The sequence below is a fragment of the Cucurbita moschata genome, unplaced genomic scaffold (assembly GCF_002738365.1).
Source record: "Cucurbita moschata cultivar Rifu unplaced genomic scaffold, Cmos_1.0 Cmo_Scf00032, whole genome shotgun sequence".
NCBI lineage: Eukaryota > Viridiplantae > Streptophyta > Magnoliopsida > Cucurbitales > Cucurbitaceae > Cucurbita > Cucurbita moschata.
The window spans coordinates 2,134,181-2,160,467 of NW_019268548.1; the positions used below are offsets into that span (position 1 = coordinate 2,134,181).

The 26,287-nt window shown below is 36.6% G+C and overlaps 5 protein-coding genes and 1 long non-coding RNA gene across 8 annotated transcripts in view; 4 read left to right on the plus strand and 2 right to left on the minus strand.

Moving 5' to 3' along the window:
- The window catches only part of LOC111430113 (histone-lysine N-methyltransferase ASHR3-like), a 12,238-nt gene extending 2,326 nt beyond the window's left edge, over positions 1–9,912 (minus strand). Inside the window, exons 1-13 of one of the 2 annotated variants that reach the window (XM_023066278.1) lie at positions 9,490–9,912; positions 8,877–9,029; positions 7,913–8,077; positions 7,271–7,297; positions 6,379–6,493; positions 5,994–6,090; positions 4,866–4,959; positions 4,394–4,472; positions 3,099–3,270; positions 2,384–2,464; positions 1,542–1,684; positions 1,199–1,252; positions 864–972 (exon numbers count right to left, since the gene is read on the minus strand). In XM_023066278.1, coding sequence (XP_022922046.1) covers positions 864–972; positions 1,199–1,252; positions 1,542–1,684; positions 2,384–2,464; positions 3,099–3,270; positions 4,394–4,472; positions 4,866–4,959; positions 5,994–6,090; positions 6,379–6,493; positions 7,271–7,297; positions 7,913–8,077; positions 8,877–9,029; positions 9,490–9,858 — 1,658 coding nt within the window. In that variant the 5' untranslated portion in view covers positions 9,859–9,912. The remainder of the gene's footprint in view (positions 1–863; positions 973–1,198; positions 1,253–1,541; positions 1,685–2,383; positions 2,465–3,098; positions 3,271–4,393; positions 4,473–4,865; positions 4,960–5,993; positions 6,091–6,378; positions 6,494–7,270; positions 7,298–7,912; positions 8,078–8,876; positions 9,030–9,489) is intronic. The other variant, XM_023066279.1, reaches the window with a different exon arrangement.
- A 382-nt stretch (positions 9,913–10,294) lies between these two features.
- Positions 10,295–12,491, minus strand: LOC111430116 (AP2-like ethylene-responsive transcription factor At1g16060). The gene is made up of 8 exons (XM_023066284.1): positions 12,308–12,491; positions 12,113–12,195; positions 11,994–12,002; positions 11,785–11,873; positions 11,616–11,689; positions 11,435–11,485; positions 11,270–11,346; positions 10,295–10,972 (listed from the first exon to the last, which is right to left on the minus strand). The coding sequence occupies exons 1-8, from the start codon at positions 12,460–12,462 to the stop codon at positions 10,422–10,424; spliced, it is 1,089 nt and encodes a 362-aa protein (XP_022922052.1). The 5' UTR covers positions 12,463–12,491; the 3' UTR covers positions 10,295–10,421.
- On the plus strand, positions 12,134–12,755 carry LOC111430117. The gene is made up of 2 exons (XR_002708276.1): positions 12,134–12,356; positions 12,439–12,755. It is a non-coding gene; the product is annotated as an uncharacterized LOC111430117 (long non-coding RNA).
- Positions 12,756–13,734: 979 nt separating this feature from the next.
- LOC111430115 (50S ribosomal protein L35, chloroplastic-like) lies at positions 13,735–15,835 on the plus strand. Its single transcript, XM_023066283.1, has 3 exons — positions 13,735–14,093; positions 14,957–15,073; positions 15,600–15,835. Exons 1-3 carry the CDS (start codon positions 13,833–13,835, stop codon positions 15,675–15,677), a joined length of 456 nt encoding a protein of 151 aa, XP_022922051.1. The 5' UTR covers positions 13,735–13,832; the 3' UTR covers positions 15,678–15,835.
- A 1,757-nt stretch (positions 15,836–17,592) lies between these two features.
- Positions 17,593–20,959, plus strand: LOC111430114. 2 transcript variants are annotated; one of them, XM_023066281.1, is made up of 6 exons: positions 17,593–17,945; positions 18,304–18,591; positions 18,677–18,850; positions 18,951–19,057; positions 19,460–19,758; positions 20,147–20,959. In XM_023066281.1, the coding sequence occupies exons 1-6, from the start codon at positions 17,817–17,819 to the stop codon at positions 20,746–20,748; spliced, it is 1,599 nt and encodes a 532-aa protein (XP_022922049.1). In that variant the 5' UTR covers positions 17,593–17,816; the 3' UTR covers positions 20,749–20,959. The 2 variants fall into 2 exon arrangements, with proteins under 2 accessions (XP_022922049.1, XP_022922050.1); XM_023066282.1 differs by having other exon boundaries at positions 17,596–17,945; positions 18,307–18,591.
- A 635-nt stretch (positions 20,960–21,594) lies between these two features.
- On the plus strand, positions 21,595–25,878 carry LOC111430111 (pentatricopeptide repeat-containing protein At4g30825, chloroplastic). The gene is made up of 2 exons (XM_023066276.1): positions 21,595–24,649; positions 25,429–25,878. Exon 1 carries the CDS (start codon positions 21,851–21,853, stop codon positions 24,542–24,544), a length of 2,694 nt encoding a protein of 897 aa, XP_022922044.1. The 5' UTR covers positions 21,595–21,850; the 3' UTR covers positions 24,545–24,649; positions 25,429–25,878.
- The last annotated feature ends 409 nt before the right edge of the window (positions 25,879–26,287 follow it).

The window sequence follows — 26,287 nt, forward strand, 5'->3', positions numbered from 1 at the left end:
CCAAAAAAAAAAAAAAAAAAAAAAACACTAAATCCTTGTTTTTAAACCCACCTGTTTTCTGTCTGCCTGCTTAATAAATAAATACATATATATATATATATATATATAATACAATATATTTCCTTCGCAATTTACGAAGCTTGAGAACTAAGGGTCAGGAGAAAAGAAAGAAAGCAAAAACTCTACTTTTTTTCAAAGAGGATTGGAAAGGGGCTGTTTTTAGGTTCAAACCCAGATTCCTGTGCTACGTTTTTCCTTTTTTTTTTTCCTTTTTCTTTATTCTTTTTTAAAGATGAAATTCAGGCTAATATTAGTCTTTTATATTGTACAAAAGGATAGTTTGTAGGCAAATTAGAAATCACAATTCTATAATGATGACTATAGAATTTTACCCTACAATTTTTGGCTCTTATCGACACGCTTGGCGTCTATGAAGCAAATTAACATTAAAATTAGAGACTGTTGCGTGTTGAAGATATACTTGAATATTGTATTGAAAAGTGTTCTTTTGTGTGGTCATGACATGTGCTGTGTAGGGCATTGGGTGGGTAAGTCAGGAAGGCTGACACAGGGTGGGTGGGATATTGGGGTGAGAATTGTGGAAATCCCAAGCGGTCTGTTCATAATTGAGAGCCCCAATACGAAGTTTGGGGCTCTAGTCGTAGGTTTCTCAGACAGGAAAGGTGTTCAAATATTTGCTATTAGAGAGACTATATTATAGTAGTTCAAGGCCACCCTGAGTATTCTAAAGACATTCTTTTACAAACTTGTGGGTCGCCTCGTCAAGAGCAACATCACTGCAGGTCACTATTCTACTTGCCTAATACTAACTTAGCAGCAAATTTTTATAATTTCATCATTACCTTGGAACTTCTGATTGGAGTTTATGAACTTTTGAAGAGGGAATTAGCTGAAGATGCAAAGTTAGCAATACAGGCGGCAGAATCAGATGCAAAGGAAGACTAATGGAATCTGCTCAAAATAAAATTTGCTGATTAGCATGAATCATTTGTTTGAACCACATGACAGGCAAGTTTTAACTAGTTAAAGTAGGAACAACTCCAAACATAGGATACATACACGTAATAGATTATGCCACATTATTATAAATCATATTATTATAGCAGATCCAAGTGGGGTTAAGATTTAAAGTCAACTTTTAGCAAATAAGTGAACCCTTTTCGACTAGAGAAATTACATGCATAAAGGCTATCAAATGAATCCTCGGATTGAACATCACTCTCTAAATCATCTGTAATGAGTCAGAACAATGGAAACATTTAATACTAAATAAGAATCCCTTGATTTCTTTAGATAAATCGGATAAAATCAATTACACGTATTCCTCAATTTCAGCGTTCTCCAACAAGAAAATTCTGGAGAACTTCACAATGGTTTGTTGAAATTCAAAGAATTTAATAGCATTGCAAATTTATTTTGCTTGTTTTCTTCTAGCGTCTTGGCCCATTTTATATCAAGAGTATTAATGTACAGTGATATTGACCCAACCACACATGTTAATATGAATCATACAGTTATACCAGTTATGCGAGCTGCTGACGTTCTCCTGCGTTTTGTACCCCAGAAGAGGTCCATGGCAGTTATCCTTTTTTTGCTTCCAAGAAAGCGTTGACAGTTTGAAGCACCACAATGGCATTTCACCTCAGGTCCAAATTGCACAAATCTTCATGATGAAAAATCTTTGTTCAATATCAAATACAACATATACATGCATCAACACCCCCAAAAATGTAAAGGCTCGACAAGTTTCATAAGATTAAAAAAGTACGAGATTCAACTAAGCCTAGCCGATAAGCAAGCTGACCAATCACAGTTCTAATTCTAAAATGTCCCCCATTATTTTAGATTTTCAATACAGAAGCACAACTGACAACCGATTTCCTTGGTATTTGACCATTCCAAATATGTTTTCCTATGGCAAACATGGGTATTGTTCGCCAAAAAAGCAAATAACCTCCCTATCCTCTACTACAGAAGACTAGGATGATGGTCCAGCATAAAGGTATAAAGCATATCAATGAGACAAAAGCCTGAATTTTCGCTACAAATTAGTAGTAAGTTCACGGCAGGAAAATGCACATTACATTTTGGGTTTCAAATCTCCTCATGCTCGTGAAGAACTTAAAATAAAATATATTTAAGAAAACGCAGGGCAGGTGGGGAGGAGGGTGTTTACCAGTTTTCTTCTTAAAAATAATGATCACTGAAAGACAATCGCAAAACATCCCGAATATCACAGGTTCACATTAAATACATGAAAACAGTCATATTCATGCATGCGTTTGCTTCAACCAAACAAATTAGAGTCGTCATACGTAATAGAAAAACAAATGATTAACTTTTAGACGGTACTAATACGTACCTGTAGTCATATGTTAACGGCTCTCCAACCTCAATTGATCGAGCAGCAAACACACCAACACGTGTTTCCCCCTCAACTTGCCTATTCAAAACCAATATTATTAGTCAGAGAATCTTGGATTTGTACAATGATGCAATCATTGAGGCAGTACTTGTCTGATATGCACAGCTTGTTCCTTAAAAAGAATCAACAACTTCATAATAAACCATTGCAATTCAAAACCTAAATGCATGAAACAATAAATTGCAAAAGGCAACAAAGAGGAAGGTAAAGATATTCAATTAAAACGATTTCCCAACTGATAAACACTTGGAAGATGAGTCGGCAGTGACCTACTATTCACGCCTGCCGAAAAATTGGATGGTTTTAAGATATGCTAGCATTGTGACTTGCCTCTACCATTGCGCCTCCCGTCACATATAAGGGGAAAGAATCAATGACTACGCAATAAACATCATTGACGTGACAGACCAAAGTACGTCAACAAAGCAGTTATCTTAAATGGTTATTGTAAAGGTAGCATCAGCAGAAAACTATTGTGTCAAACATCATTTTGTGTAATTTTATATATAATTGTTAACAGAGTATATTCCTACAAACAAAACATGAAAACTAGTTTACAATCCCTGCAACAAGAGGTAAAAGAACTCAGAAGGAAAAACAATTAAAAGCAAAAAAAGAAAAAAGAGATTAAACAGAGGGGAAGCCAACTAACCACTTCTCAAGACTACAGTTGGGATCACAGCTGTGGTTTAGAAAACGAGATGCATTGCCCTTGAAAGTTGCATCAATTGTGAAGTCTTTCCGAATTTCACACATATAGAAATTCTTCATGCCCTTATATTTCATGTCCCAAAGCCTTTGTTCACATAGAGCGTCATCAATAACTGAGAACAAGACAATGCAGCGTATAATCATGATGTTCAAGAAAGCAAAAAAGAAAACATTCGGTCTCATCGAACTCCAATGCCCTACTCTCCTAGGAAGCTAAAAGAGCATGTTTTCTGCTCATAAATTTAAAATCCAGATCAAAGTCAAATTAAAGACGCAATAAGAAAAAAAAAGTTAGATCTCCACTTCAAATCTAGAAACCACTTCTTGCTTCAGTGACCTTTCACCCAGCAAAGTTGGTGGAAGTTTGAGAATTAATTTTCTCGATTGGATCAAACTTCCAAGATTTTATTGAAGACCTTAAAGGTCGAATTTAGAAATAAGGTAGAAGAGAGAAATGCTCTGAACGTTCTCTAGAACCTCAGAAAATAGAAGTCTTATGGTGATGTAAGTCATGAAACATGTTTATTACAATTACTATTTATTTCCCTTGACTGAATGACGTGCTAGGATAATAAGTAACCTGAGCTTGTTGTCTATGATAGATTATGGCTCCTAAGAGAAGGGAGAGATGGGTGAAAACGAACAATATCTGTTACCAGTGGCTTGGGCTATTACATATTCAGACCTCAACCATTAGATAGACTCTTAAGTCAGTGCAGCAAGACCTTCCCATTCTCTTATGTCGTTCATTTCAAAGGAAAAGCCAAGAATAGATTCAGTGCAGTTTAGAGTTATCATTTGCTAGCATGCCAACAAAGAATGAGACAAATACTCTGACCAGACAAGGGAGAGGGCGAAGTTTGAAATTATATTTTTCTGGTGTTTCTGTGATGTTCTACCTTCGTCGATTCTGATAATTATTCGCATACAATTGGAAATTTCTTTATTATATCCTACTTTTGACTGAAATTGTCACTAATCTAAATTATCTCTAAATTTAATTATACATTAGTTTATCTCAAATATTTAGCTGCTAAATTTTGTATTTAGTACCAACGTTCCCTTGAGAGGTAAAATATTATTCAAGAATGTTAAAATACTTGGATATGGAAAAGGTTGGGAAAGTTTTGTATTTTGATAAAGATTCCCTAATTTGACGAATATATAAAAAAAAGTAGAGATTTATGTAGCACCAATAAATTGATTATGTTGTATGCAAAGAAAAACGAGAACTACCTTCCCCAATATACTCGATGACAAATTCACCTTTACCAATAGACTCTGCTGCCTCCACACCCCAGCCACAATATTCAGTCTGAAATTGGTTTATCAATAAATAACTACTTAAAAGGTGGAATTCAGAAAAGAAAAATAAATAAAATTCAACTTGCTAGATATAATACTAACAAAAATTGAAAGATTATTTCTCATAACCATTTATGAACAATTTTGCTGTTTTCTCACATTTTATATACAATGTTTTCATCACTGTTAAGAGGAAACATTTGAATTGATAGCTAAATTTAAAAAACAAAAACTAAAGTTTTTAAAACTACTCTTAAATTTTCAAAACATAATTTGGATTTTAAAAATATTTGTAAAAAAAAAAAAAAGTAGATTAAAAAAATCAAATATCAAAAACCAAAAACTAAATGGTTATCCAACCATACCTAAAAAATCAAGAATTTGATATATTTATCCAACTTACCTTGACAATTTTGATCTTCTTCTCCTTACGGAATGGTCTATTCGTACAAGTGTCTCTGCAATGGCAAGCTTTTGAACAGCTTATGCATTGAACCCTAATAAGCCATAATGACAGCTAATTCAGTGCTTATACAATGAAGCAGAGATGGAAATGCGGTGACAACTCAAGAGACTGGATCAAAAATTGTACAGCTATCATTGAAAATAATGAATCTATACAAAAAAAGAAGGTACAAATTATAAACATACTAACGTTATCAGATGATGGATGGGTTGTTGTAAGTAATTTGAAAAAAATCACTTATTCATCCAAAATAACTCCAACTTTAAGAAATAAAGCGTATCAAACAAATTTTGAAGATGTCTTGTAGACGCTTGTGCAGAATGCATTTATTATGTGTCATATAAGAATCCTCTCCAGGGGCTGGTTGAATTGGATCCTTGACTCTAGACAGTCTCTGGGTGCTTGAATTTCCTTCGGGCTCCGATCATTGATTTCTTTGGAATATGGTCTCTTGAAGGGGGGGGGGTGGGCTGACCCTTTTACATCAAACAATGTGTATTCCTTTAAATCCTCTTTTTATTTTTGGTGGAGTTTGGAAGTGGGGTTGGATGGAAGAGTTCCGTTTTACTAGGAAGTGGAGGTCTGTAAAAGAACACCAAACCCATATTCTTTGGAGCTACCAGTACAGCTATCATTAAAATTGTACAGCTATCATTAATGGTAAGGCTATGATGGAGAAGGTTTTGATGTCCCCTTTTCCCCTTTTAAGAAAGAAGGGCGAAGTCCTTTGGTAGGCTTGCTTTTATTAAGGGGTGTGGAAGATTAGGTTGAGGGGAATCATAGTATTTTGAGATAAAGGGAGTTTTGTGAGGGAGATATGCGAGGTTATCAGGTTTAATGTCTCTATTTGGACCTCAATACCTAGGGTATTTTATAATTATCAGGCAGGTCTTATCTTTTGGGTTGGAGTTTTTTCTGGTAACTTGTTGGGCAAGTGCATGCTCTTGCATATTCTTTAATATCTGTCATTACAAGCTTCCTGTCTTATTTAAAGAAAATAGCAAACATACAAAAACAATATGGTGGACATCAATCACTAACATTTTTGGATAAAAGTAGTCTCACCTGCACACACAGTCATCCGAGCATTCAGATTTACAGTTTGTGCATCCAATGCCATCAGCAACACCACTATCCCGCTTTTTCTTTACTAGATAAATATCTTAATTCAGTTAAGAAAAATGGCACGATTATTGTAAATGAAATTTTAATTAAACCTACTCATCAATAATAAACTACCAATCTAAAAATGTTTTAAAAACTTATTCAAAGCATATAAATGAGGCCCGACCATAGAAGATATAACTTCTATGAATACAAAGACGGAGAAGCTTGAAAGAAACTTTTAAACATCATTATAAGAATGCCTTTCCACGTTTACTTATGAATCATCCTACTGTTATTTACTTCTATAACAGTTCAAATATAACCAACAATACAAAAAGGATACTGCGCCTTATGTGGGTGTATGGCGGTGGCTCCATCTTTTTCTCCATATCTTTCCATGTTATGTCAATCTTGAATTCCTCATCAACATAGGGAAGAGGCAAGCGACAAAATACCTCCTAAATGTGAAGTAAAAAGAAACTTCGTGAGACACAATGTAAAGAAAGGAATAGAGCACGTGACTTATGACGTGATGTATCACTGAACCCCTTTTCTTCTCCGGATGCTTGGCGAGTGAGAACATCAAGCAATATAAATTTAGATTCAAATGCAAGCCTATTCCATATTTTAATCTTCTCTGTCGATTTTAGGCATATCTTCTCAGAATAAAACCACGTTAGACCAAGAACAGGAAAAAGTGACATGAGAACCAGTTACATAATTTAGTTCAAATCAATAAATTATTAATAACCTTCAAGTGAAAATTCAAATGAGAAAAAAAAATGACGCAGCTAGAAAGCCCAAATGAAAAATGAGAGCGTATACTCAAAGGCACATATAAATTGCATCAGTCTTACATGCACAAGGTGTTAGAAATCACGACTCTCCACAATGGTTCGATATTGTCCACTTTGAGCATAAGCTCTCATGACTTTGCTTTGGGCTTCCCCAAGAGGTCTCATACCAATGGAGATAGTATTCCTCACTTATAAACCCATGATCTTCCACTAAATTAACCAACGTGGGACTCACTCCCAATAATCCTCAACACAAGGTGCTGGTTTTAATCAAGATAAAATGTTAATCTAAATATCTCGAAAACAAATAAAAATGTTAGAATCCCAAAGTGTATGATCTCCATGCTTTGAAAATTCAAAATGTAGCACGAATACTTGACACATTCACCAGGTAGGGAGTAAGAGAACCTAACAAAGTAAATTGCTTGTGAATCGAACCTCTATGTCATTTGTTGTCACTGCATGCTGCCCATTCAACAAATATAATAGTCCTGTCAGCCAGCCTAAAGATAAAGATACAGATGCAGAAGTAAAACTTCAACAAGAAAAGAGAGAGAGAGAGAGAGAGGTCAAAGACAAGATTAACTAGCCAGATAAACAAGCATTAAAACTAGGTATCTTCAAAATGAATAAACCGAAAAGACGTTCTAAGCCTGAATGACATACAGTGTCACAAAGCTAATATCATCATAGCCACATAAAACAACATAGTAAGCTTCATATCAGGAATAACTTTCAGAAATTACCAGTCACTCGAGATTGAGTTGCACAATACAGCTAAAGACAATAAATCACCTATGCAACATTATTTTACAAGCACTTTGTAAAGAGAAACATCCATATAGGCAGGCTACTATAGCATAAGAAGTTTAAATTCAAAAGAAAAAAGCGATCATTTCATTTTCCAATTGGTAGTGACCACAGAGAAGTTATAATTTCAAATACGGGCATACATCTGAATAACATATAGCATACTCAAATCAGAAGGTTCAGATTTATCAATGACATTGAGCATGAGAAGGCATCTTCAAAGAGAAAAGCAAATACAACTTTGGAGGTAAAGGATAGAAGAAAATTGACCTTTAAGTCCACTCGCCAGTCGGTTGGATGCCTCCAGCAGATGGCTTTTCCAGGTTGATTATTTAAATGCATCACTTTATCTGGCCATGGTGCACATTTATCATGCGATGCTATAGTGCAGCGTATGCACTTCCAATGTAATCTTTGTTTGCATATAAAGCATTCCTGTTTCCCAAAAAAGCATATATTTACACACATATCAGCTGATGTTTACAACTATTTGATAAAAACTGTGTTGAAGTGCAATCACAATAATTCTACATTCAATTATAAAATATCATAGACGAGTTCCAATGCCATAGAATGCAGCAAGATTCTCGAAAATTATAGAACCATTTATCTACCGCAAGATAAAGATAAAATCATATTTATAAACAACCAAAAGCGACCATATTCATAAATACACACTGACGACTTCAATGATCAGTATCTTCTCAACGACTATATTTAACTAACTATAGTTCAGATTAATTCTAATCAATGGGGTTTGATTATTCTAAATATTATGATAATATAAGTATTTTTCAATGTAAAATCTAAAAAACTCAATCTCAAAAGACAAAACTTCAGCTAAAAAATAATGATAACAACAAAGGTAATAATAATTAATAAATAGACAAAACAAATATACGGAGTAGTTGTTTTAGAAGAAATTTGGATTTAGTTCCTTAAGAAGAGGAAAGAGGGGAAAGTTCAAGAAAATGCAATCGACTGACTCAAGCTAAGATGAATAAAGCCCCTACTGGTGCATTAGATGATCCTAGTGGTCATCTTATCAGAAGGTATTGAAATTTTGAGGAAAATGAAAAGGGCAAGTGTATTGTCAATATGCAGCTTAAGCTAATTGAGGGCTGTGCTGTAATGAAGACAGAAGGGCGCCTTGTATGGTTAAAGAGGATGTTTGTGTCTGTGTTTTACTATGAAAAGAAAATATGTAGTTTAACGGATGATAGAATGAGATTACATGTTGAGGGCACTTGAACTTCCTGTGACCTGAGAATCCCAAGCTTTCCTTGGCACATATTGCATGGTAAACTCCTCCACAGCCACGAATACTGCATTCGACCTCCTCTCCGGGAAATATATATCTCCGGCAACACAAACATTCTTTTTCTACCTGGAGCAGCCAGTAGAAGGAACAATTTAATTGACATAAAATTTAAGAAGGAAGTTCAAGCGCCGTGCTTACTTTTCAATTATCAGCTACACGTCCACTTACAACAAATTAAAGAAAAAGAAACTAACTAGCAGTTAAAATCAACATCGGTGGGGGAAGAATTTTCATCATAAGCTACTCAAACTAAAATTGCTACGCTCTACATCCAAATTATTTCCTCAAGCATTTCTCAAAGGTATATGAACTACTTCAATATACACTTCCACGAAAACATTTGATTCGGCTTCAGAAATGTCATCTAGAACTTCAACCCTTATTAATTTAAATAAAAACAAAGTTCCTTGTCTAGAAACAAGAAGAACGGAACTCCATCAAAGAAAGACATGCTAAACACGACCAATCTACCAGCTCCAATACTGTAGCATGTAAAACTCAAAAATAAAACAGGAAGATAAATAACCATTTTCCGAGCGCCTTCGAGAAATGGAAATGAACAACGAGACTCGGGAACGCCGGACTCTTGCTTTCTACGAACCCAAGATTTCACATGGTCTTCCAAATTCTTCCCTCCATAATGCCTTTTAGATCTGTCCAACGCGTCTCCGCTCTGGCTCGAAACCCTAATCCCACAGCCTCTGCCGACCTCATCATCGTTGGGAAATGAACATTGAAACCCCTGCCCCCAAATACTACCAGTAGGCAGAGATTTAACAGAATCGTCGCAGAGGAGCGAAGATGTAATATCAGTAGGATCAATAACAGGTTTGATATTAGGGCACCGAGTGAGCGTAAGAGCTGCAGAGAGTGAAAGATTACCCAAGTCTGGCATTTTTCTCGTGGAAAAATCAGCGAACAAAAAAAGTAGCAGAGGAGGGAAGTAGATGAGACTAAATTGGGCGGGAAAACTGAAATTATATATATTCACGGAGGAGAGGCCTCTTGAAATTACGATTAAGACCCAACTACTTGAGTGGATTTACGAAATTGCCACCAAACAATCGCTAATGTTCGTGGGGGCGGGGAGGAGAAAAATGGAGTACGCGGGAATTTTCAAAATTTGCCAGCTCGTTCCAAGTTCCAACCAAATGAGTACTATTGCTGATTGATGCAGATACCGACAAATTTTTTGCCACGTCATCACCCCAAGGCCCCTATAAATCTTTTTATTTATTTATTTTATTTTATTTTATTTATAATCTTCTTCCCAACAATCTTCAAGAACACGAAAATGTATTAAAAATTCGTAACTAAATTTTTATGGGTATTGGAATCTTTAGTCAAAATAAAAGAATTATTTTTAATCAGCAGATGTTAAAAAGTCCTCTTACTAAATCTAAAATCAATATTGCAGATGCTTCGTTAATTATTCTCCTCGATCCTTCTATCCTTCTTCTAATCGTCAAAATCGTAATGCGACGGCGGCGGCGGTACGAAACAGTTGAAATCGCTAAAAATTGCATCATCCGCTTCTCCATAGCAGTAAGATCCCGAGCTATCGCAGGCAAAGAAAGTCTGAACATCATCGGGAAACAAGCACCGTCGCCGTTCGAGCTTCTCCGCTGACGTCGGCGTCGACGGACACTCCGTTGCCGAATTCATCTCCATCATTTCCTTGAACTTGGAAGATTGAAGCAGGAGGCCGAGAGCTGACGTGGTGGTGGTGGTGGTCGGTCTGTGGGATGGAGGTAAGGCAATTGGTTCCGCCGTCGCCGAATCGGTGCTGCTTTGGTTTTGGTCCGCCGGGAAGAGCCCTAGGTCCAGTTCTTGTTTAGGGCTTGGGAGGACAGAGTCAATGTTGAGGGTGTGGTCGCTGGCGTAAACGACGTCGTTGCAGGGTTTTAGCCACTTAATGTAACGGCTCAGGTCGAAATTGGTGACGGCGTTGAGTCCACGGTATTCTATGGCTGCGATATCGTACGCCGTGGCTGCTTCTTCTTGCGTCGCTACGAAGATTTAGTTATCAACACATTAGTTTCTAATTATTTAATTCCCTGTACCTTTTTTCATATACTTTTTAAATTACAATGATAGAAATCAAATTAATAATGCATGAATTTTTAGTAGTATAATTCATCCATTGCATTTTATGAATATTATAATTTATAAACTACCATATCCAAATTAAAATAATGTATAATGTACATATAAAAAATATTAATTTTTTTTTTTATATAAAACAAATATTTGTAGCGTTATTACATTGGTTTCATTACAAAATAAAAATGGAAGAAATAGCACACCATATGTTCCAAGATAGAGATACTTATTGCCAAACACCCTGCCAATTCGAGCTTCCCATCTACCATTGTGATGGTGCCTGCACATTCAAATTAAGCTCATTTATTAAATAAAAAAAGTTTAATTATATTTTGTATAATTTAAATGTAATTATAAAAAGAAATTACCTAGCAACGCCTCTGTATTTAGAAACCCCACGAGAAAACCCGCTACTTTTTCTGGAAGTTTAATAATTAAACGTTAATTAACGATATTGGTATAAGATTTTTTTCGGAGGTCTATACATCCTAACAACGATCCAAAATAATGTAATTTCCTTAATAATCTTATGGGATAAGCAATCCAAACCTTCTCAACGACCCAATGTATTCTTCCCTCGACTGTCCCTCCATTTCCTTCAGCTCTTTTTGGTACGTCGATAGCTGAAATTACCAAAATAACCTATAAAAATTCTAACCCTAAATATAATTTACTATTATTATAATTACTTTTAGGAAGCCGAGAAAAAAAAAATCACCGGAAAATTAAGAATGGTTTCTTGGCCCCAGTATTTAAGTGCTGCAAGGTCGTACGCATGGGCTGCCGCTTCCTCGTCATCGTATGCACCTTTCAAAATTACCACCAAAAAAACGGTAAAAACTCATTAATAAATATATTCAATAATTAAAAAAAAATACATAATGAATTTATTAAATTCTAAGTATGATAAATAAATAAATAGCTTACCAAGATAAACTGAGCGAACGCCAAGCCGAGATGCCAAGCCGAGACAACGAAACCGAGTGAGCCGGGTTATTTATTTTTCAAAACTTGTAATTTAATTTTTTTTAAAAATATATAATTACCTTGTCTTCCTTTCTTGTTCTGCGATTCATTCCAGCAATTCTTATCCCACAAATGAGCCTCATATCTGCCCGTCCATCGATGCCTAGGGTTTACAGAAGCGCAATCGAAGTCAGAATCAATCGACAGAGACAGGGAGAGACGAAGAAGAAGAAGCAGAAGCTCGTAGAGAAGCAAGCAAGGGCGATGAATAAAACCTAGTAACGCCGCGGTAAATGGAGCTTCGTTGAGGAGGCGAATCTCTCGGTACGCTCCTCCGAGTTCGCTTTGTTTTCGTCTTCATTACAATATTTTTATTTACATTGTTGTTCGATTCTCTAATCTGAAGTTGTTGCGATGTGGATTTCGCCATTGTGAAATTTCCAAGAAGTTTAAAATTGACGATAAAAGTTATGAAGGAAGGAGATAGGTTATATAATCTCGAGATCGGAGGCGATGATGAGTGGAGTTAGGGCTGGCGTTCAATTGAATATAGAGCTAGCTGTAAGGTAACCGGCCATGGACCTTATCTTTTTCTTCTTATTTTGCTAATGCTTCATCAATCGGTTTTTTAGTGGATGGCTTCTTCTACCTTGTCTTTAACCTTCCATTTTAGAAGTGTTCGTGGTAAAATTGGAGCCGGCCATGACGGTTGTTCTTTCTCCATTTGTGCCGTCTTTCATCGGTTTCATTGCCTGGAAGCTTCCCTCTTCCGCTATCACTTTCTACCGCTCTTCCAAACAACGGGATTTTATATTGTTTTCTTCCTCACCAAATGACGGAATAATTTCACTTTTACTAATTTGATTGCTATTCTACATTTAATATTTCATAGTTTTACATCCAATTTTATTTATATCCATATATAAAATGATTAATATTTCCATATCATGCTAATTATATTTATTAAGAATTAGGGTCAACTTGCATAAATCTTGTCCGATCTCACGAGATATAATATATATATTAAAATTTACTGAATCAATAAAAATATTTTATTTTTCTTTAATAGAGTGTTATCCTTTTTGAACGGATCGCTGATATTTGTTTGTCATTTTTATATTTTTCATCAGTCTTAAGCTCAATTTATCATCCATTTTTAACATTGGTTTGGTATTCTTTCTTGGCAAGACTGTCGATGGGTCTAGTAATGTCACCTACAACTAGTTCAGTTCATATTATTCACAAGTGTCACTTTATCAATCACTATTTTTTTAGCCGAGCTCAAATTCTTCACCACCAAATAAAAATGACATTTTAAAGTTTAATAGATGGAATAAATTGTGTATTAATAAAAAAATAAGGAATTAAAATCAGTGTCTTAATATATTGGCTCATTGATTAACGGTAGAAATAAAATAATAAAAACCAATGATTGAAAGGACATTGAGATAATGAATTGATATCCAACCAGCTCAGGGCAGCTTTTCTTCTGGTCATAAAAAAATATCTGTAAAAATTATAACATGTTTCTAAATCATATATTTAATTTGATTATATCAAAAACGTTAAAGTATAATTTTTAAAAAAAAATTTAAATGAAAAATTGTAACATATAATAAATATGAGGATGACCAATGTGCATGTCCCATTTTGGCCCTAAAAATATTTTTATTTTTTCAAAATTAAGAAATGATAAATGAAATAAAAGCTATTCACTTTATCCGCACGGCAGGCCGAGTTTGAGGCTCGTATAGATTGGCAAGAAGGAGAAAGACGAGACGCTTCCAAGCTTCAGGAGCCATGGCATCTGCTTCGGCGACGGCGTCCTTTGGTCTTAGGTTTTACCCACTGTGCTCTCGCTCATCAGTTGGCGTCTCTCGTAGTTCCGTCCGGCTCCCGTCGTCGAACAAGGCGTACTCGTTGAGGCTTAGTTCCTCCCACAACATTTCCAGGTTTGGAGTCGCTTTACTTCAGAAGCCATTTCACATTGCTCCCAGTTCTCGAATTCATACTCCCTTCACTGTCGTCGCTGCCAAAGGGTACAAAATGAAAACCCACAAGGTCTCTATTTCCCTCAATTCTCTGTGTATTTTTGGGATATTTTTGTATGGTTCAATTCTGGTTGGATTCTGATTAATTGAAGTTAATTTCAGTCTTCTAGATAGTCGGATATGTTTGTTTTTTGTTTTAATCGAATTTGTATTATGATTCGAGAATGGGATTGAATTTCAAGTACTCCTTACGGTACCCAATTCTAGACACTTACTGAAGGGGCTAATGTCATTATTATTTTTGTTGAGAATGGTGGGGAGATAGAGGTTGATTATGGATTTATAAATAACAAATAATCTCTATTGGTATTGAAGCATTATGGGGAAAGTCACGAAGAGTGGACAATATCATATCATTGTGGAGAGTCATGATTCTTAACATGTATCAGAGTTACGCCCTTAACTTAGCCATGTCAATAGAATCTTCAAATGTCGCACAAAGAAATTGTGAGCCTCAAACTTGTAGTCAAAAGTGGCTCAAGAGTCGAACAAAATGTGTATTTTGTTCGAGGACTCTAGAGAAGGAGTCGAGTCTCGATTAAGGAGAAGTTGTTCAAGAATTCCATACATCTTCGGAGAGGCTCTATAGAGTACATTGTTCGAGAGGAGGATTGTTGAGGATTGTTAGGGGAAAAGTCTCACATCGGATAATTAAGGGGTTGATCCTGAATTTATAAGTAGGAATACATCTCTACTGGTACGAGGCCTTTTAGAAAACTAAAAGTAAAGCTACGATAGCTTATGCTCAAAGTAGACAATATCACATATAATTGTGGATGGGATGGGAGTGACTCCTAACATTGTCTTCTCTTTCTGTATTGTACTGTAATTTTCTTTTTCCTTTTGATTTGATTGTTTGGTGTGACTGGATAGGCTTCAGCAAAGCGATTCAGAGTAACGGGTCGAGGGAAAATCGTTCGGAGGAGAGCTGGAAAGCAGCATTTGCTGTACAAGAAGAACACAAAGAGGAAACTACGGCTTTCCAAAATGGTATGCCATCTTTACTTGTTTTTATTTTTACGATTCTGTATCTGTAATGCGAAATTTCCAAACTTGTACCCTTGAGAGTTTTTCTGGGAGAGGGTTTATATAAATGGATCAAAACTTAGCCAATCCAGCCACCATTTTCAATCACTATGCGACAAGTTATTTGACAAGAAAATAGCTTTGGTTTTGAATTTTCAGAATGTAGTACACAGCCTAGTTGTTATTGATTCATTGGTTGCGTCTGAGAGCAACAAAGGCAGTTCCTTTAGCCTTTTGTTCAAATTTGATTCGATCTAGATTGTTACCAACTGGTCGAGTCCTCTGATTTCCCCTGTGGGCATATAGATCTTATGGTTAATGAACTATTTTACCAACAATATTCATGCCTATGATTTTGTTATATGAACAAAGTGCCTTTTATAATACCAAAAAAGTCTTGTTGTGCAAGGAAAATTGGCTAGTTCTCAGCATTTGTATATCTGGTTATGTTACCGAGTGTTTTCTTTGATTGGTTTCCGTCTTAACACAGCACCCAGTGAGCCGAAGTGACTACGATAATGTGATTGGTGCTTTGCCGTACCTGAAGGTGAATAGGCAGGCCAAGTAGAGGTCATCACCCCGCCCCACTACACCTGCCTCTACTCACTTCATGTGTAATCAAACGATTTTCAACTTTCCAGAACTCATCAAATGGAAAAATTCGATTGCTTAAAGATCTTATCTCTAATTTATTTCATCAGTTGATAATGGTACGCGTTCTTTTAATTCCCTTCCTCTCTTTCTTTTTGCTAACTTGATAGGCTACAAAGATGGAGCTTTATTTCTTCTATAAATTATGAGGATCTGGGATGTCTGCCCTGTTTGCTCTGTTTCATCTCATAAACAAAGTAATCATATCTAATTTCTACTTATACAATAAACAAATTTGATTTCTTCTTTGATTTACTTCCTCAAAGAAGAATCAAAATCATCACTCCAAGAGAACAGGTGAAGTCATAATCTTACTGTAGTTATTCTGATCTCTCTAGCTTTTGTTTATATTAGATGCATCCATTTTTTTTTTATGAAAAGGAATTTAATTGTGATGTCCCACATTGGTCGGGGAGGAGAACAAAACACTCTTTATAAGGGTGTGGTGGAAACCTTCCCCTAGCAGACGCATTTTAAAGCCTTGAGAGGAAGCCCGAAAGGAAAAGCCTCAAAAGGACAATATCTGATAGCGGTGTGCTTTGATCGTTACATTACATTAAAAATGATACTAAAACTGATGTGGTGGTTGAGCTATCTCATTTGTCAATTATGGGATGGATAGGCAAGTTGGCCATGCTTAAACCATTCTTTTTGACTCAAAGTTGAAGCTTCTGTTTTAGGCTAAAGTTGTGAGGTGTTGTCACCTTCTTGTGCTCAAGTCCAGCCCCATCTTGTGTTTGCGTCCCTTTGAAGACATTCTCATTAAGGGATATGATTGTTTTTTGTTTATATACTAGCATTTGTTGTGCTTAAACTTGTTTTTCAATCCCAAAAAAGATGCATTTGTTCGGAGAGCATAGACAAGTTGGAGACGTAAGAGATCCTACCCAGATCCGAGTTTGTTTGTGTAATAGCTTAAATCCATCGCTAGTAGATATTATCCGTTTTGACCCGTTAGGTACGATTATCAGCCTCTCAATTTTAAACCGTGTCTATTAAGGAGAGGTTTCTACGCCCTTATAAACGTACTTATAAGGAATGTTTCGTTCTACTCTTTTAACCAATGTGAGATCTCACCGTTTGTGTTATTTACTTTATCATATTTTGAAACTATCTATAATTTTGTGTTGTACATGACTTTATCGTAAATATTAAATATATATTTTTGTTATTTTTAGCTGGCTTTTATGTAAAAATATAATGTGTCCGTAACCGCTAGCAACTGGAAATCAAGCTTCTTGGTGAGTGGAGCGTTACAAGTTGATGATTGTTCACTTAAATCTCCATATTTAAGATATTAAATTCTCGATCAAATAAATTTGATTGTTACTTAAAATTGGTATATCTAAATCTTGTTCGATAAATGAAACAACTATTGTATTTAATATATATATATATATATATATATATATATATATTATAAAGAGCTGAAATTCCACGTTGGAGAAAAATAATACACGTTAATTAGTATAAAATTGTACTTTATATATATATATCTTTAATACTTTACCCTCATTTATTTATTTATTTAATTTTCTAAGAATATAAAAAGGTTGAAGTGGGACATTATATTATTACTTATGGAACAGCCGTGTCGTGTCAGCCGATTACGTAAAAAAGGCAACACCCATGGCCATACCTAACAACTAAGCTTCCTCTCGGTTGTCTGCCACGTATCCTTCAAAAACCATCCACTCGCCGTCGCCGTCGCCGTCTTTTTTTGTTTACGCAATCCATCGCTTTCCCACGTATATTCCCATTTTGTCTGACGTGTCAATCGAGTTTACAACTCTACCCCTCCTTCCCGCATCTCTCTGCCAATGCACCAACTCTACTTCCGTAATTTCCCCTCCTTTTATCTTGATCGAAGATCGAGTTACATGGGAATTTCAACTCGGCACGTGTTGATATAAGCAGTCTCCTCGCCGCCAAGTGCCGACGACAACTTCCGCTCTAAATTTAATTTCCTCCTTATTAATTCTAGGGTTCGTGATCCTCTCCTTCCCGCATTTCTTCTCCTTTCTGTCGTATAATCTTGTTGCGTTTTCGAATATCAATGGTGCAATTCGTGAATTCCAAGATGACGTTGTATCCCGAGAAATTGGCGGCGAAGCGGGAGTGTGTTGATTACTTCCACGAGGAGCATGATCACTTGGACAAGCGGCTTAAGCCCGATTTTCATAAGGTTTTTTCTTAATCTGTTTCGCTCCTATCTGGTTTCGATGAATGGTGCGGATTTGAAAAGAAATGGAAAATTTTCATGGCCGTTTGTTTCCAAATTAGTACGCTATTTTGGTGAAACGACTTTTCATTTGAACATTTGTAGGTTATAGTCAAACTACTTGAGCTGAATGCATTTGTGTCTATTCGGTTTGTTTTTAGGATTTGGATGAGAAGTGAACAGTTGCATAAGTTTTAGTTAATCTTAATCCGCTTTAATAACTGTTGCAAAATTTTGTTTGAGTGAGCGAGATCGAAATGTTTGTTCTGTTCTTTCTGAATAGAATTTAATTAATGAGCAATTGATGTTGTCTGTGGATTAGCAGTCTGTTTGGGGACCTGACACATTACATGCATCCTCTTCACACAATAATCCACTCGATGAGCCTAGTCCTCTTGGTTTGATGCTAAGGAAGAGCCCGTCCCTGTTGGATCTTATTCAAATGAAGCTTTCTCAGGAGAGTGCGTCTACAGTGGCTGGAGCTTCAAACAGTGAAACTTTTGAGTTTGTGGTTAAAAAAGACAACCAGGAGGCTACCCTGCCGGGTACCATTGAGAAACTAAAGGCTTCAAACTTCCCAGCTTCATTTTTAAAGATTGGACGTTGGGAGGTCTTTATTAAATTATTAGATACTAATGCCTTACTATTTTTGAGTTTGTAAAGCATGTCTCCAGCTGACTCATTTTATGATGCAGTATAAATCAAGACATGAAGGTGATTTAGTGGCGAAGTGTTATTATGCTAAGCATAAGATCGTCTGGGAAATCCTCGAGGGTGGACTCAAAAGTAAAATTGAGATACAATGGTCAGACATTATGGCTTTAAAAGCGAATTGTCCTGAGGATGGACCTGCTATACTAAACGTTGTGGTATTGACTTCATGATTATTTATGAACATCAGTTTTGGATTTTCCATTCTAGTTTGTGTTTGATGATTTACTTGAGTCTTGGTGTGCTTGGTTAGTGCAGCTGGCTAGACGGCCTCTGTTTTTCAGGGAGACCAACCCTCAACCGAGGAAGCACACCTTGTGGCAAGCAGCAGCTGATTTTACTGATGGTGAGGCCAGCATACAGAGGTAAATCTTCACTACTTTAATCTTGGTAGATGATAATTGGGTTTGCAGGTTCAGAATTTATTGTATCTCTCCTGTTGACCATGGCATTTTTCCCCCCATTACTTCTTTGGTATGGATACATGCAATTTATATTGGAAGACTGTTGCATCTCAATTGCTGGATCATGTCTTGCATTCTTTTTAATTCAACGATTTTTTTTGTCCGATTAGAAAGTTGCCTAATTATGTTCTTGAGACTCTCATTGCTCGGATTATTTTAAATGAGACTTGACGGAAGAAAATGGCAAACATGTATGAGAAGTATATTTTGTAATTGTTCGAGCATGCCTTCATCTTGTAGGATAGTTAGCTAGGACTGATTAAGGGCATTATATTTAATGTAAATTGGACCGGTGGTGTATAGGCAGCATTTTCTGCAATGTCCACATGGGGTTCTAAACAAGCATTTCGAAAAGCTCATCCAGTGCGATTCACGCCTGAACTTCTTAAGCCGACAACGAGAGATCGTGTCAGGATCTCCATATTTTGAATCAGCCTCTACTTTTACGACCGTGGAGCAAGCAGAGAATGACAATCAATCTCTACTTACTACTTTCCAGGATGTAGTTTCATCATCTGTTGCGTCATCATTGGAGGTCGAACAGTCTTCCCCTCAAATGGTGTTCAAACCTTTCACTGTGGAGGTGCCTTCCCCCAGTTCAGGTACAATAAACTTGCAAGTTGGTCTGGGCTTGAAAAATGATCATTTTCATTAGTAATTACCTTGCATTTAATCTTTGGAAGATATGATATTGATGGGTGCCAGGTAGATCAATGTCATAGCATGCTCGATTTCTTTTAAATTTATCAGACTTCCCTGATTAGTCAATTATACTAGCCTTGGATTTTCAAAAGCATGTACGCGACGATAGCATCCTAGACGTGCTTTGCATTAATCATCTAGTATTTGTGAATGTTACTGTCTCGATTTCCAGTTTTAGCGAATTTTCTTTGGAGTACCCTCCAGTTTTTCTTTTTACATAATTTCTTCGTTCTCTATAGCTTGCTTCCCAATGTTTTTCTCTGATCAATGTCACCATTTGTACGTTAGTGATGGACGCTCATGAGATTGAAGAGAATAGAAGTACTGAAGTTAGCAGGAAGCCGAGAAACTGGGAGCAGATAAAGGTTCGGGGGATTCATCCATCCATGTCGATGGGTGACCTTGTAAGCCACATTGGACATCATATTACAGAACAAATGGCTTCTACAAAGACGCCTTTTGTTGATGATGGCTCGGAGGAATACCAATCTATGCTGAATGAAATTGCACATTACTTGCTGAGTGACGATCAATTGTCATCAGCAGCTCCTGCTGAGGTATCAGTCATGTCAAGAGTCAATTCTCTCTGTTGCCTTTTGCAGAAAGAACCTGCTGCCGTTCAAAGTTCCCAAACCAGTGGCGAAAACTTTGTTGACAATCACGAAGAGGAAGTTCGACTCAAGGATGCTACAGAGTGGAGGGATGGCAGGGATACTGGAGACCATATCAACATTCATCCAGAAGTTAACAAGGATGTTCCTGGAAGCATACAAGCCTCAGCTATGTCAAGGAAAGATTCATTTGGTGATTTGTTTTTGCAGCTTCCTCGAATCGCATCGCTCCCTAAGTTCTTTTTTGACATTTCAAATGGTGATGAAGGTCAAGATTAATTAGTTGCAAGCTAATTTCCATGGTGTTTGGATAGTATGGGGGGTTCCGGATGGAGGAACCCCCATGTGTGTAAAAATTCGTTTATTAGGTTCACATCACAGCCTACAATTGACCACAGAACACTGCTATTGTACACAGCCATTGTACACAGCCATTGTACACAGAATGATTTGATTATACATTCAAGTGGGTTAAACTCAAATTTGGGCTTCTTTGAGTCGCTAGGACTTTATCTAGTGACTTTTATCTTTTTAGTAGCACTCTTAAAAACTAGTTTGCCTTCTTCTGGTAAGTCGAAGGCTTGTTTGAGTATGAATCAGTATGAATCAGTCTTCGCTAGGACTTTATCTTTTTAGTAGGTTCTTTAGTCTTCGCTCTTAAAAATTAGTTTGTCTTCTTCTTGAAAGTTGAAGATCTGCTAAACTGAGCAACTTGTTGGGAGATTAAGCGGTAGTTGAAAGAGTCGCTCAAAAGTCCACCCTCTTCTTGAAAGCGGAAGAGATTCAGTTTTTGTTAGTATTCAAACGTAGAAGCGTTGTATTATTTTATTTTATAATACCCGAAATTTAAAATTTTCTCATATTTTCATAAACTTTAAATTGAAATTTATTTATAAAAAAAAAAAAAAAAAATATATATATATATATATATATATATATATATATATATATATATATATATATATATATTGAAATAAATTTTGAACTCCAGAAGTTGAAATTATTTTGAAATTTTTCTGATTCCAACACCAATACTTTCCGAAAATTTACTTAAAAACACTTCGTCAAGCCGATCCGGAATAAATTCAGAATGACTGTTGGGTTGGATAAGATTGGATTGGATTGGGTTGGTGGGGTTTGTATGTACAGTTGTTGAATCCCCGCTGATATTTGTTTGAGGTCGGGGAAACAGACAATCCTTTGATCGCTTAGTTTCCTCCACTGCTTCAATCTCCGTTATCTCCTCCATCCCAAAAGCTATGGTGATTATCATTTTCATAAACCCTCGTTTCACAATACTATCGATGACCTGAATTTTGCATTTCGTTTGTTTTCACCATGCGTTGTGCTGACCTCTGACTTGCGAGCTCAATCTTCAGCCATGGCCTCCCTGAAACTCTCCTTCTCTCTAGATTCTTTCCATTCTAAGAAATTCGATTTTCCGGTTAATTCATCTCTGCTCTCTGATTGCTGCTCTGTTTTCTCTATCACTGGTTATATTCATCTCAATAAGTCCTTCGTACTTTACTCTCTGGTTAGGGCTCACAAGCCTTCTAAGGTCGAGCCGGAGACATCCGGCGGTTACGAATCGAAATGTGCGGTTGATGAAATTGACACCAGGAAGAAGTATTTTGGCGGCAAGAAGCCATCAAAGAGAGCGCCAGGTTCGTATTTTAGTTTCAGTAAGAATTGTAGTGAGAAAGTTTTCGATAGCATTGTTTTTCATGGTGGCGAATTGGATGTCAATTACTCCACTATATCGTCCGATTTGAGTTTAGAGGATTGCAATGCCATTTTAAAAAGGTTAGAGAAGTGTAATGATCGAAAAGCACTAGGTTTCTTTGAGTGGATGAGAATCAACCGGAAATTAGAACACAATGTGAGTGCGTATAATTTGATTCTTCGAGTGTTGGGCAGGCAACAAGATTGGGATGCTGCGGAGAAGCTAATTAGAGAAGTTAGAGCTGAGTCGAGTGATCAATTGGACTTTCAGGTCTTTAACACCCTTATTTATGCTTGTTATAAGTCGGGGCTTGTAGAGCAGGGTGCTAAATGGTTTCAAATGATGTTGGAATGGCAAGTGCTGCCCAATGTTGCAACGTTTGGAATGCTTATGGGCCTCTATCAGAAGAGTTGTAGCCTCAAGGAGGCAGAGTTTGCTTTTAATCAGATGAGAAACTTTGGGATTGTCTGCGAAACGGCATATGCATCTATGATTACTATATACACGCGTTTGAGTTTGTACGATAAAGCAGAAGAGGTGATTCGATTAATGCAAGAAGATAAGGTAACACCGAATGTAGAGAACTGGTTAGTCATGCTTAATGCTTATTGTCAGCAAGGTAAAATGGAGGATGCTGAACTTGTGTTTGCCTCGATGGAAGAACATGGGTTTTCGTCTAATATCATTGCGTATAATACGTTGATTACTGGGTATGGAAAAGCATCGAATATGGATGCTGCTCAACGCCTGTTCTTGAGCATCAAGAACTCTGGTGTAGAACCTGATGAAACGACTTATCGCTCCATGATTGAAGGTTGGGGACGAGCTGGTAATTACCAAATGGCAGAATGGTACTTTAAGGAACTCAAGCGAAAAGGATATATGCCGAATGCCTCTAACTTGTTCACCCTCATGAATCTTCAAGCCAAACATGAGGATGACGCAGGTGCACTTAAAACTCTTAATGATATGCTGAAGATTGGATGCCGGCTTTCTTCCATTGTTGGAAATGTTTTACAAGCTTATGAAAAGGCTAGAAGAATAAAAAGTGTGCCTCTCCTCTTGACAGGATCGTTCTATCGGAAAGTTCTGGCCAGCCAGACATCTTGCTCGATTCTGGTAATGGCTTATGTGAAGCACGGTTTAGTGGATGATGCTTTGAAAGTGTTGAGGGAAAAAGAGTGGAATGATCTTCGTTTTGAGGAGAATTTATATCATTTGCTAATTTGTTCGTGTAAAGAGTTAGACCATCTCGAGAATGCAATCAAGATATACACGCAACTACCCAAACATGAAAACAAACCGAACTTGCATATCACGAGCACAATGATTGATATCTACAGCATCATGGGTAGGTTCTCTGACGGGGAGAAACTTTATCTAAGCCTGAAATCTTCAGGCATTCGTTTGGATTTGATTGCCTTCAGTGTTGTTGTGAGAATGTATGTCAAAGCTGGATCATTGGAAGATGCATGCTCAGTTCTTGACTTGATGGATAAACAGCAGGACATTGTTCCAGACATATATCTGTTCCGGGACATGCTTCGTATTTATCAACGTTGTGGCATGGTAGATAAGCTACAAGATGTGTACTATAGGATACTGAATAGTGACGTCTCTTGGGATCAGGAAATGTATAATTGTGTCATAAATTGCTGTTCCCGTGCTCTGCTTGTTGATGAGCTTTCCAGCCTTTTTGATGAAATGCTTCAACGTGGGTTTGCTCCAAATACCGTGACCTTAAATGTCATGCTTGACGTTTATGGGAAGTCCAAGCATTTTTCCAAGGCCAGAAAACTGTTATTGCTGGCTCAGAAAAAAGGTTTGGTTGATGTAATCTCTTATAATACTATGATATCTGCGTTTGGAAAGAGCAAGGACTTCGCAAACATGTCGTCCACAGTTAGAACAATGGAATTTAATGGCTTTTCGCTTTCCCTTGAAGCATACAATTCTCTGTTGGATGCTTATGGCAAAGAAGGCCGAATGGATGATTTCAGACAAGTCTTACAGCAATTAAAGGACTCGAATTCTGAACGTGACCAATACACTTACAACATCATGATCAACATCTATGGAAAACAAGGATGGATTGACGATGTCGAGGAAGTGCTGACAGAACTGAAAGCATGTGGACTCGAACCCGATCTGTATAGCTACAACGCATTGATCAAGGCATATGGAATAGCAGGGATGGTTGAAGAAGCCGCTCAGTTGGTGAAAGAAATGAGAGAAAAGAGGATAGAACCGGATAAGGTTACTTTTCTTAGCATGATCACTGCACTACAAAGAAACGATCAATACTTAGAGGCAATCAAGTGGTCATTGTGGATGAAGCAGATGAACTATTGAAGTTCAGAAATGCCAAAACAATGAAACAGGTGTTCGCCCTCCCTCGACGTAGCCCCCGGATATATCCGATCTTCCTGTCCCAACTCTTGCTCAAAACATATGCTGGTAAGCGTTTGTTATTCCCTGCCACTTATCAAATGTTGTTTCTTTACCTTTATATTTCAACGATCTGTTAAAATATCATCAGTAGCCCAACTATTGTATCCCAACAGGGTCAAGCCCAACTATTGTATCCCAATAGGGTCAAGCCCAACTATTGTATCCCAATAGAGTCAAGCTCAACCATGGTATGAGTGACTATATTTATGTTAAGAAAATGATTTAGGATTTAGGAATAAACTTAGGAAAATGATTTAGGGATTTTAGGAAAATGATTTAGGTATTTTAAGAAAAAACGTTGAGAAATTTTAGGAATAGATTGGCTACTATATAGTATAAATACCCTCCACCCTATTTAGTTCATCATCCCAAGCAATACAAAGTAGCAATATTCTATAAAGTGTCTTGTATTCTCTTCTTGATTGGTCTTAGTGCGAGTGTTTCCCACATAGTTGTATTCAACAATATCTCAACAATATCTGCCTCATTTTGTTTTGATTCACATAACAAAATATAATTACTGAACTTCCCCAAGTTTTCCCACTAACAAAAGTGTGATAAGTAATAGTCTTCATGCACTGTTTAGCTCATAATATGTAATATTCTTATTATTGATATTTTCTCTCTTAAACAAGTGTCATATCATATGGTAGAATCATAAACTTCTTCAAGGTTAGCTCAATCCTTGTTAGTTTAACAATTGTAAGGAAGAAGCTTTAGAAAATGCTGAATATACCATTGGTTTAATGCTGCTTTCCTGATGTTGTTTCTCATTGCTTTGGCAGGTTGGGATTTGGCAGACAAAATTGCCTTCAAAGCCGCAAAAAACTGCTCTCTCCGCCGTTCACACTTGTTTCTAAGGTTATATATAATCAATAAAGGTACAGTACAATTTATATGAGCTCACATGCTTGCACAATTATTTAGAAATATCAAAACTTGTTGGAATTTAATTACAAAAGTACAGAGATTAAAGCAAAACACTCGAATTATATGCACCAAAAGAAGTCTAAAAATCACAAAATTGACCAATTGAGTTGACATTAGTTGGTGTATTAGGGAGGTTTGAAAAAGAAGGTACAAATTATTATTGTTTAATTATGTTGAAAAGAACAGGTGTGAATTATGATTGCTTTTCAAAATGGAAGCTACATTTGATGAACCCATCCTTCCAAGCTTACCTTTTTCCTTTTCAATTTCTTAAACTAAATGTGAATGATCATTTGGGACGACAATAAGGACTGAGTTTTTCTTCATGCTTATTATTTATAGGCCTTCCTTTATCTATTTTATTGTGGTGGCTTTTTTTTTTTATTTTTTATTTCTTATTTCTTATTCTTCTCAGTTGCTACTTATCCGACCCATTACCTCCTCATCTCTTAGTTTAAGGAATTTAAACTACCAATCTTAGGTCAGCTCATTTCGGCCGAATCTACTGTATATGATAGAGTATTATTTGTAACAGTCCAAGCCTACCGCTAACCGATATTGTTCATTTTAGCCCGTTATGTATTGTCATCAGCCTCACGATTTTAAAACGCGTCTACTAGAGAGGTTTTCCACACTCTTATAAGGAATGGTTCGTTATCCTCTCCAATCGATGTGGGCCCCACTAGGGGTAGATTGTGAGATCAGAGGGGAACA

Bases quoted from the DNA above. Each gene is read 5' to 3' on its own strand.
- LOC111430116 (XM_023066284.1), bottom strand. From the start codon at position 12,462: ATGGCGAAATCCACATCGCAACAACTTCAGATTAGAGAATCGAACAAC. The intron at 11,690-11,784 runs GTGATTTTTTTT...TGGTAATTTCAG, and splicing joins AAACCATTCTTAATTTTCCG to CTATCGACGTACCAAAAAGA. The intron at 10,973-11,269 runs GTGTGCTATTTC...AAATCTTCGTAG, and splicing joins TCTCTATCTTGGAACATATG to CGACGCAAGAAGAAGCAGCC.
- LOC111430115 (XM_023066283.1), top strand. From the start codon at position 13,833: ATGGCATCTGCTTCGGCGACGGCGTCCTTTGGTCTTAGGTTTTACCCA. The intron at 14,094-14,956 runs GTCTCTATTTCC...GTGACTGGATAG, and splicing joins ACAAAATGAAAACCCACAAG to GCTTCAGCAAAGCGATTCAG. The intron at 15,074-15,599 runs GTATGCCATCTT...GTCTTAACACAG, and splicing joins AACTACGGCTTTCCAAAATG to CACCCAGTGAGCCGAAGTGA.
- LOC111430114 (XM_023066281.1), top strand. From the start codon at position 17,817: ATGGTGCAATTCGTGAATTCCAAGATGACGTTGTATCCCGAGAAATTG. The intron at 18,851-18,950 runs GTATTGACTTCA...TGGTTAGTGCAG, and splicing joins CTGCTATACTAAACGTTGTG to CTGGCTAGACGGCCTCTGTT. The intron at 19,058-19,459 runs GTAAATCTTCAC...GGTGGTGTATAG, and splicing joins GGTGAGGCCAGCATACAGAG to GCAGCATTTTCTGCAATGTC.
- LOC111430111 (XM_023066276.1), top strand. From the start codon at position 21,851: ATGGCCTCCCTGAAACTCTCCTTCTCTCTAGATTCTTTCCATTCTAAG.